At 36.3% G+C, this 11,209-nt stretch overlaps 1 protein-coding gene across 1 annotated transcript; it reads right to left on the bottom strand.

Moving 5' to 3' along the window:
• Positions 1–184: 184 nt before the first annotated feature.
• LOC104912817 (tight junction protein ZO-1) lies at positions 185–10,624 on the bottom strand. The gene is made up of 6 exons (XM_019619411.2): positions 10,436–10,624; positions 9,925–10,069; positions 4,323–4,459; positions 1,663–1,768; positions 826–976; positions 185–340 (listed from the first exon to the last, which is right to left on the bottom strand). Exons 1-6 carry the CDS (start codon positions 10,578–10,580, stop codon positions 200–202), a joined length of 825 nt encoding a protein of 274 aa, XP_019474956.1. The 5' UTR covers positions 10,581–10,624; the 3' UTR covers positions 185–199.
• Between the last annotated feature and the right edge of the window lie 585 nt (positions 10,625–11,209).

An 11,209-nucleotide genomic window follows, 5' to 3' on the forward strand; every position in this document is an offset into this window, starting at 1 on the left:
GGGTTTTTGTCTTGTTTTCTTCTTGTTTTTTTTTCCTTATTTAAGAAAAAAATTACTACCATATCAACCTTTAGTCCATTTGAAGCAGTAAACTATTCCAAAGCCAAAAGAACTTTTAATAGCCTTTGTAAGATGCTAATCTCCTGCTAGCCAATAATTATCTTTTCTTAACTATATATTTTTTTTAATCTGATTCCAATCAATCCACTACACTGTCTCTGATGTACTTACCATCTTTCTTCTTCTGTGCCAAAATGGTTACTTCTTCGCCTTTAGGGAGATCAAGCAAAAAAAGGACAGCTTCTTCTCTGATGATATTTGTGAAGTCTACGTTATTAACCTAGCATCAATGAAGTAATCAGTTTGCTTTAGCATACATTCATTTAATAGACACACAGCAACATAACAGGTAAACTGAATTAGTTTATTGCTGAGGTTGTTTACTCAGCTTAACATATATGCACACCAAGGACATGGATCTCAAGAAGAGACAGCTCTTAGAAATACTACTGTTTTAGAAAAGTATAACCTCTGGAACATGAGACAGCTGCTCATTTTGACTTCTTTAGATCAATATTATGGAGCATCTATAAATATCAGTAATATTAACTGTAATACACAGAAGCCTACTTGAGAATCTAGTGGGACCCAACAGTTAGAGGCATTTTCTTTGAACTGAGTTTAGTCTCAGAAATTGAACATGAGACTTACAAACTTTCCCAGCAACAGTAAAAGGAAATTCTGCTGCCAAGTCATCTAATAAACATGCACTAAAGAAATAAAGTCCACTTAATACGATAGAACATGCTATTACATTCAACATACCCTGAGAATTTGGTCTCCTTCCTCTAATCCTTCTTTTGCCGCAGGGCTGTCCTCCAGAACACCAGCTACAAATATGCCAACATCATTGCCACCAGCGAGCCGCAGGCCCACACTATCTCCTTTTCTGAATTTTACCAGTTTCATGCTTGGCCTAGAGATTAAAAATATATTCCACTTAGAATTGTGTATATGTATGTATGTGTATATGTGTATGTGTAGGTATACATAAAGTGTTTGAGTAATTGAATGTCAACATGCAAAAATTTGCCTACTGCTTCAACTGGAGAATATTATGTATTATACTGACTATCATCAATTGCTTATCAACTATACCATTATACAACAGACTCATCTGCAGCGCTTAGAAATAACAAAAAAAACCAACAACTTAATTTACTAGTACAGCAAAGTTTGTCTTATGTTAATACAGTGTTTTAACTGAGACATTTTGACACACTCTTCCCAAAGTGTTTGGCCCTTTGGAAGAACTGTGCTAGTACAGAGATTTGTTCTGGTTCTTCAAGGAATAAAATGTACTTACCTGAAATAGAATCTACTCTCATGTACACCGATGTCCATAAAGGAGATTCAGTTGAATTAGACTCACTTGCATACCATGACTGTACATTTCTGTGATTATTTTAGTTGGCCTCCAATAATTACAAGAGTAAAAGATTTTTCTGAAATTCTCATTCCACTATTTTTGAATAGAGGCATCCAAACAGCATGCTGGACCTCACACCAGGCCATTTATAAACGTTGTTCATTAACTTGGAAGAAATATTGTCTTGCTAAAGGCCTAGGCAATAAGACTCAAATAGAATTCAGTTTCATTACCGAAGCATTCCATCTTCATGGGTTGAATTGGGTAAAGGACCATCAGACGGACTGACTGGTAAATCCACATCTGGCTGACCTCCTTGTGCATATACTGGCTTTGGTTCTATTAAAATATAGAAGACATTGAATGTCCATTTGGGCATTTAAAGATGAGAAAATAAAGCTTAACTTCAGAGCTTCTTCAGTAGTCTTCCTCTACCCACCAACCCACTTTATGATAGAAACTTAACATTGGGAACTTACAACAAGAAACCTTGTCAAAGCAGGGCTCCATCAACTTCACAAAACTGCGAGAACTAACAGATTTTATGCTCTCTCAAGACCATTTTCAGCCTTACTCCTTCCTCTAAGTTAGGCACACTTAGATGTGTCTAACATAACTTTCCACATTTAACAGTACCATGTCCAGTCCTGGGCAACCCAGCTCAAAAAAGACAGGGATGTCATGAAAGGAGTTCAGCAGAGAGTCACAAAGATGGTAAAGGACCTGGAACATCTCCTATTTGAGGAAATGCTGAGTAACCTTTCCTCAGGGTCTGTTGAAGGAGCTCTGTTCAGCTTGAGGGAAAGACAACTGAAAGGGGATCTGATAAATGTTTATATCTAAAGGCAGATGAGAGGCAAATGGGTGAGGCCAGGCTCTCCTCAGCGGTGTGTAGTAATAGGAAAAGGAGAAGTTGCATACAAATATGTGGAAGAACTTCACCGTAAGGACACTGGAACAGGTTGTCCAGAGGGGTTGTGGAGACTCCTTCAATGGAGATATTGAAGACCTGTTTGGACACCTACATTTGTGACCTACTGTAGGGTATCTGCTTTAGCAGGAGGGGTTGGGCTCTCTCTCTCGAGTTCCCTTCCAGTCCCTGCAATTCTGTGATTTCCCCCATTAAAGAATTCTTTGATTTATGAAACAAAAGTACTTCAAACAATAGAACTACTGCTGCAGAACTTGAGGACAGCAAATTTCAGTGTGTACTGTGGTGCAGTTGGCTCTTAAACATAAATACTTATGGACTCTGCTGCATGGATCCTCTGGAATTACTGAGAAGAAAATATCACTGCAATCATCCACCAGCAGTGGACACTATTACTGTCTATTATCTGCCATATGGTTGCACGTGTTACAAGTATTTGTATTTAAAGCATTATCTTGATGCACTTGAAAGAAGCCGACTTCAAACTATGCTATCTTCAAACTAGGCTAATGCTCCTTTCTGCTTAATCTAGCTATCAAATCACCTTCTTTTCAAATCACCGAGTAGACCAGCTTGAAATAGAGAATTTCAGACAATTTGATAATGTACTTCTTCTAATGCAATTTTTTTCTTTACTGTACAATAGCATAGCATTTTTTCTTTAAGTCTTTAGTGATCTAAGCCTTTAATGACTGCTCTCAAGAAATACTCTCCTTCCATTCCTTCCTTGACTCAGTTATGACAGACTTTTTGCCCTTAGTCTAATAAGGAGTCACAGAACTCACCAACTTACTTTTCTAATCATATTTTTATTACAGTCTTTGAAAGAGCCTCCTCATTTCTCTAGAGCTTTCTCTGAGGCTACTAGAGAATCAGGCCCTTTATTACACCGTTTTATTTCAGACCATACATAATAATAATTTTATCTGCAGAAAAGTATGTATTATCTTTATGTACTGGCCTATGACTTTTCCAGACACCACCTCCCTTACAAATCGATTTTTCTCCCCACTCATCCAGGAATAGCACACTTCTTTTTCCCCACTAGCCAAAAAGACAACCTCACAGCACTTATTAGGTATTTGGCAGTCCCTCAAACCAATAATGTTACTTTCAAATGAGAAACACCCTTGCAGTCCTATCCTGACTGATTCTGTATTATGCCAATTATTTTTCATTGTGTTATAGAAATACTGAACTAATATTTTAGGTCTCTCTTGCTACACTATCCTTTTTCTATCTTGGTAAACAAAGACATAACTTGCACCTTTTATTAACACTACTGCAAAGAACTATCACTGATGACAGCCTTGTTAAAGGCCAATGCATCAGAAAACCCACAGTACTCATGGTTCAAAATCTTTTAGAGCCTATCAATATCATAACTCCTTCAATTCTTCACTGAGTAACAGAACACTACATGCAAAAGTCTCATTTTTCATCCCTTAAGTTGTCAAACGTTTTCAAGCTTGAATGTGCTTTTTCTCGTTCTACAGCCTTTCAAGGGCAGCTCTGCCTAAATTAGTCCATGACTATAGTTGAATGCTACAGGAAGAATGCATTTCAGGATGTTTTAAGTTTTGCTTGGGAACAGTAGTTTTGAAAAAGCTTACCTTCACCATTAATCAAATATACTCTGCTACTAGTAACGTATAAGAACCAGACTATTGCTTGACAGAGATCTATTGTAACCTTCTTCTAGAGAAAATGACAAAAAAAACGTCTGTGACTAAAACAGTTATAGCTTTAAGCACTGAAGTTTGAGTCCACAGAGTGGGCAGATCCCTCAGTTGAGGTTTTCATGACCAAAACTCTGAAATATAAACAGGCTTAAGTAGTAGTTAGAACTTGTTCTGTTTTAAGACTTCAGTAATTATTTCACAGCTATATGAGAGCAAAAAAAATCTCTGCTGATCATCCATTCTCAGCAACATGCTGAATTAACACATTTAACATTTTTACCTGGGAGTGGTGGTGTTTGTTTTTCGGTTCTTTCAACTGCCACCTCTTCCATAGTTTTAGAAATATCATCTGCATTCTTTACAGGTGTAGAGACGGCTCCTGGTTTAGTTACTCTTTCATCTTCTCTGCTTCGAAGACTATATTAGAAAAAGAGATTTCACTCTGCATATAGAATTATTTCTCTGACCTTGAACTGCTAGGATAAGTAATTATCAATTACAACATTTTGCTCTCCTACTCCTATGGCTAGTATGGTCTTGATATTTTTACCATTTCAAAATCTGAGCCTTTTGTCTCTAACTTTATGTCAACAAAATAATAAGATAAGTGTCTACATAAGGCTGTTTTGAAAAAAGAGTGACATGGTAAAACAGACTACTGCCTTTCCTGCACCCTGCTTCAAGCAAGCAAGTTGTACAAATGGGCTGTAGAAGAACATAAGAAGCAAAGAAAAGAAGGGGAGAAGAGCAATTATGATCCTTTTTTTTCCCCTCTCCCTGCAAAGGTCATGGATTTTCAGACTTCACCCCAGGTTTCACACTAATGTGGCAGTTCCCCTGGAATACAGGTGCTGCCATTGTGGCTCTTGGTAGAGCCTTGCAGAGAAAAAAACAGGTATTGTAGTATATTGTAGAGAGGTTACTTTGCTACCAGCTGGACCATAACAAAACTAAACAGAACACTCCAGCTTGCAGCACGTACTAACTGTTACACTATCACCTGCTGAAAGTGAAATAATTTAACAGGGTAAAAGCAGAGTATTAATTAGCAGTTGGAAAAACTGAAAAGAATGGCCTTAATTCCAGAGTACATACATCCTACACATCTACTGAATTTGTGAGAGTTGATGCATAAGCAAGCATAAGTAGTATCTGAGGGGACATTGACACCAACAAACAACAACTTACTAGATGACATCATATCTCCTGTCTTACAGGAAGAGAGAAGTCAAGTCTGTCACTACTAACAGTAGATGGTGCTACTGGGCAATAATGAGTCTCAGTTTTCATTAAGTATACACATATTTAAAAAAAAAAAAAAATCTATTACACAGAGAAAGGCTATTTAACCAGAACCACTACCTCAAGAGTTAAGTAGGACTGAAAAAAACAAAAACAAATAGTTCATCTCAAGGTTTGGATGAAACAATAAAAGAAACAGTAACTATCTAAACACAAGCAGAACATGCTTTCATGAAGGAACATGAAGTTTGAAATATCAGAAACAAATCTCAGCTTCAGACATACTAAGACCCTTCTCTACTTCCTTCTGCCAGACTTTTAAAATTCTGCCTGAAGTCAACTAAAATAAAATAGAAAACAATCACCAAACTTGTAAACATTACAATGATCTGGAAAGACATAGGCATCTTTCCACTGTAATCAACAAGATCCTTATAAATATTTGGTGAACACAAATACAGTGAGCTTTTTTCTTATAAATTCTTCTGGCTCTTTCAGAGTTGATAAAAATGATGTCAAAACAATTTTGGCTGGACCATCAGGGCTAGCAAAATGAAACAAACATTGATTTTTCTACTTTCTCTTCCCTATCTTCATTGTTACAAAAAGCAGTATTTTTCCTACATCTGGGTCATTGAAGCCAGACAACTGACATACATTTAAATGCATAAGTGTCTTATAAAGACAGAAAGCTACAACTAATTCCCTTCCCCCAGACTGAAGATTTTTTGGGCACTAATGAGTTGATTTTGCCATGAACCCTTTCTACCTGTTTCTTTGCATCTCCTAACACTAAATAGAAACAAGTATTCCGAAATTCTGTTTTCCTTTGACAACAAAAGGAAAAAAAAAAATGCTGGAGTTATTAGAAAACAAAGGTTATTTTACTTTTCATCTTCACATAGTCCCAAACCACTAATTTTAATGCAGCTTTTATTCCTGCTATAAATGCCACCCTTAGCACACACATCACCAAAACCTTAACTAGTTCAACAACGTGTAATCTGCAACAGTAAGACTAGACAGGTAAGAAAGAATATATGGAATAGAATATATACAGTACTTCCTCAAAGTACTCTCCAGCCCAGGGAGCTCATTCTGGCTTTTTTTTGCACAGTTCTTAACGTACTCTACAAAGTTATCCCACGTTCCCTGAAATTCTATGTATAAGATACATTTTACCTAAATAGTTCTTCAAAGTTATAACTATCTTCTGAAACTATACTTCGCTGTTAAAACTCAGAGCTCCTCCTCCTCAAAGCCAGGAGATAATCCTCCTTATATTTTACTGAGTACCTAGTTCATTATCAGCTGACTAAAAGTTCTCCAAGTCTCCACAGCTACAAACATTTGTCTGTATTTGTAGTTTGTGTGGTTGCTGGTGTTTGTTTAAGCCCCTTCAATGTGGAACAACAACTAGTGAGAGTCAATCTAAAGCTCCTACAGAAACAGACCCAGCTGCTCATCCACAGGCAGAGACATCTCTCCATACTTCTGTCAAGTTTGGAAACCATTACATTTATTAAAAGCCAATTCTGAGTTTGATGGTTCATACACGGGATAATGCTGCTAGATCTGTAAAGACCTGAGCTTGGACTGGATTACCACAAAACCCAATTGCTTTACATGAGAATGCACCATTTTCTCAATCCTTTTCAAAACTTGACAATGGATAATTTGCAATTCTCCATAAGCAAAAAAATGAAGTGCAACTGGTCCATGTTCTATCATTTAAACAAACAAACAAAAAAAAACCACCACGACATCTCTGAGCTTCCTCTGAACTAAAGAAAACTACAAATAGATATTTAACACCTTAGCACCACGTACAACTACAATCGTTATAAAACTTCTATATAGAGGAAAACTGCAGTATAAAATACTGAAATATGGACTACAGTCAAGATCCTACCAGGCACCAAAGCAATACTGAAACAAATGTACTGGCATATGTCTGTGCTGTAATGCACTTCTTAAAAAAAAAAAAAAAAGTCAGTCTGCAGTTAAGCTCACGTGAAAGGACTGAGAGGATTCCTACAGAATTTCCCTCCTCATCAACACACAAACACTTAGCATAACAGCACAATTTCTAAATAAAGACTAATTATATTCAATACATTTTAACATCCTTCTTGATTTTAGTTTGACTTTTTTTTTCACCTTTCCTTCCTCAGCTTATTCTCAAGCTTTCTCCCTTTAATTTTTCCACCATATTTTTAACAATGAAGCACTGTTACAAACACAGTGCTACCACAGCAAATCTGAACTTGCACAAATAAGTACTACAAGAAGCAGCTGCTTTTAGCATGTTCTTTATGTGGTTCAGGGCCCAACAGATTTTTCTGACCTCAGAAGAGATATGTCCGACAGGAAGCCAATCCATGCTGAGGTAGCTCCTGTTCTTAAAGCAGATAACAGAATCATTCACAGTTAACTTTGAAGTTCCTTCTCAGGAAGGATTTAATTCTTGGACAGCACAGTCAGTAGGGAGGAAGTGACCATCCATGTAAGCCACTGTAATAGAGGAGGAAAGCACTAACACAAGTAAATTGTAGTTCAGTTTTGATGGATTTTTTTCTTCCGTCCGTCAGCCATTTTCACATGGCATTAGAAATGCATGTTGAGAAATACAAGTTTCGTCTCTTAGAGGAGCGCTACAGCCCTTATAATCAAAGATTTTAAGGTGTCTCCCAGTCCAACAGTGCATCCAGGAGAAAGTCAAAACTACAAAACCACCAAATCAATTCTGTTGATATAAAGGAACTATTCAACAGAATATTCCTAAATGTTGATTTTATGCTTTAATCCCATCTTCCCTTCCTTCAAAGGACTCAGAAAAATAGTTTCCAAACCTGAACATCTCAACAACAAACAGCAGCAACACGTTTCCCTTCATGACATTCTCAGACAGCCAAGCATCATATGACAAAGAGGATACAAATTTCCCACAGTGCCTTCAACAAAACCAAGGCCATGGAGCTATAATCTCTCACTAAAGGAATATTTGAGGGGGTAGATTTATTTATTTAAACATAAAGAAACGAAAACAAAGTAAGAGCTCACTTGCATTTTTTCTGGGATGCCACAGGGAGCAAATTATCACAAAAGGACAAGGGACTCTACATTCATTGTGTTGTTCTTGCCTATGGAAGCAGGAATTCAATCCATCTAGTACAAGATAGAAAAATGTATGGCTGAACTTGCATTCTTCTAAATAATGGGATTCTACTAATTACTAACAGCAGCTAAGCCACTCTAGAATAATAACTCTAGAATAAGCAGAAATTTGTATTTGTACTTCATTTGAACTGTTAGGTCACAGCTAAAATGAACTTTGCAACAAGATAGGTGATAGCTATTGAGCTAGCCCTCCTTGCATTCCAGCTGTTTTAGCTCTCATGGATATTTTACTGAGCTGTGAAGTATGCACTTCTAAAACAAACGAAGAATCATGGCACCCCTCAGTCTGGAATCCAGCTCTTAAGCTTTTTTCACTTGCATACAGCTCCTACTTGAAAACAGACCTTCCTGCCTTGTGGTCTCTCTCAACAATGTATACAAATAGGTATGCATGCATGCAAGAGCCATCTTGCAGATTTATTAACCCCTAGAAGATATTAAAAATCTTGAAGCACTCTCCCCTTTCGGCAAAAAAAAAAAAAAGTTAATAAGCAATTGGGTCTATCTTAGTTTTATCAAACAGCTAGCAGCAATTTGTTTTTCAGAGCTTTTGATGCCATTTTAAAATACAGGCTCTGAATTTGAAATTCATAACAGTTTTTGTTCTGTCAGCTGGAAGCATTAACGGAGAAGTCCTCACACTATAAAAAACAAATTTGTTTAAAATCCTATTTTTATTTTATTTTATTTTTTAACTTTCTATTGCTAATTAGGAGTACCCATTTCCAAAACTATGCTGCACAAATTAAAAAAAAAAAAGGCAGATTTGTTGTCAATAGTAACATTTCAGAAGAAATGGCAGAAGAAAATATTCTAAAATATACAATAGATCATTCATCGCTGAGTTCATATAAAATTGGAAAAAAAAAATAAAAAATGACTGACTGACTTCAGAGTTATCACCTGAATGCCCCAATACCAACTCAAGTTTTTAAAACTACATTCCCAAATTACATCTGCTGAAAAAAAAAAAACTCCTTATTTTGCAGGAATTAAACTTACTTAGATTTAGTAACTTTTAAAGAAAGGTAGCAAAGAAAATTAAACAAAACAACGCAGATTTCTAATTTACCCAGACAGACAACCAATTAGAACTGTGCTGCTAGTCACCTCTATTAAGATTGCTGCAGCTCATTTTTTTTGTGAAGTAAAATATACTTGCTTATTCTTCAATAATTTTAAACTTGAAAGACCATTTATAATAATCATGTTCCAGTATACACGTGTACATATATATATATTTTTTTTTAAATAAGAAAGGGGCAAAACAGAAGTTTAAGGTATCATTTCCCCAAAGCCTCACAAAACTTGGATCACAATCAGTTACACCTCAAGAGAAAGAAGTCCACGTTACTGTTACCATAATTGTGCATCACACCAGTCAACGCACAAACCCAAGCACTCCTACAACTTAAATATCACTTTAAATAGTTGATTTAAAAATACAACGCTGCCATCACCTGCCATTGCTGGGCTGCTGTGGAGAATGTCTGGAATGGTCTGAAGGCTCTGACCTCTGGTCAGGAGATCGTGAACGACTGCGGCGGGGCCTGTCATGTGATCGGTTGGAATGATCTGATGCCAGCGACTGAATTTCTGAGATGTCTGTTAAATAAAAGTTGTTTTTCTATGAAATGACTGTAATTAAAATGGTGGCATGACCTGCTCAAATGGAAATAAGCTTTTGCAGAGTTTTTTTTGTTGTTTTTTTTTTTTTTTTTTAAATTGAAAATGTTAAAAATCTATTATTTCAAAAACAACTAAACGATATTCCTGCAAGAACAATTGCAAGAAAAGGAATTGTAATTTTCTCTCCATATATTTCTTGAAGGTACGGATCCCATTCAAAGGAATTTACCCATATGACAATCCTACTACCATCCTTCCCACCCTCCTCTCACCCCACTGAAGTATTTCATATCTTCATAACACAGGGAATTCCTCTCCTTTGGAAATTAAGTTTATACTCACCATCTCTTTCCGAAGCATTAGCAGAATGAATACTGTCAGAAAGATCAGGGACATTCAACAGCGTAGCTCGTTCATCTCGTTGAACCACCATCTTCAATTTGCCTTTGGACCTTTCTATTAGCGTTTTTGCATCTGCTAAGGACATATTTTCTGTCACTGTGCCATTTATCTGAAACAGTAAGAAGAATGCAAATAGAAGGTTACTGAAAAACAGTGAACCTCCAGAAAACGCTGTGTATTTCTGTCTGATAATATTTTGAAACATCCAGAGATTTTTCAAATTGCCACAGTTTACTCAGAATGCAAAAGCAATAGATTTTATCCAAAACAGAATAACAAAAAAGATTTCCTCATCTTTCAAATACAAAACCTCTACCACTCACTAACTGTAAGCTTTCCCCCCCCAGAAAATGCTTTTTTGAACTAATAGCAGAGTAAGGAATAGTACGTTCTTCTGCGCCAACATTTGTTGCAAGAATATTATTAACAATTTTATTTATTTATTTAAGATAAAAATTGCTGTGTATCTCAACTTTTCTTTCCTTCTTAATAAAAATCACATTTAACCTGAAGGTAAGTTTCACTGTTGCTCAACTGCACGGCACTATACGGTGTAACTATGCATCTAGGTCCAGAATCTCATACCACTCCAAGCACTTCATTTTTAATTATGCATTTGAAGTGAGGTTCTTTAGTTACATAAGCATTGTTTGACCAAGTCAGTCTTGTGGAATAATACTCAACAAAAAAACATGCTTTATGACTACTTTTTTT

The sequence above is a fragment of the Meleagris gallopavo genome, chromosome 12, assembly GCF_000146605.3.
Source record: "Meleagris gallopavo isolate NT-WF06-2002-E0010 breed Aviagen turkey brand Nicholas breeding stock chromosome 12, Turkey_5.1, whole genome shotgun sequence".
Classification (NCBI taxonomy): Eukaryota; Metazoa; Chordata; class Aves; order Galliformes; family Phasianidae; genus Meleagris; species Meleagris gallopavo.

Coding starts and splice junctions, on each gene's coding strand:
- LOC104912817 (XM_019619411.2), bottom strand. CDS start 10,580: ATGTCCTTAGCAGATGCAAAAACGCTAATAGAAAGGTCCAAAGGCAAA. Junction 10,070..10,435: donor TAATGCTTCGGAAAGAGATG/GTGAGTATAAAC, acceptor TTTATTTAACAG/ACATCTCAGAAATTCAGTCG. Junction 977..1,662: donor CATGAAGATGGAATGCTTCG/GTAATGAAACTG, acceptor TTTAATCTCTAG/GCCAAGCATGAAACTGGTAA.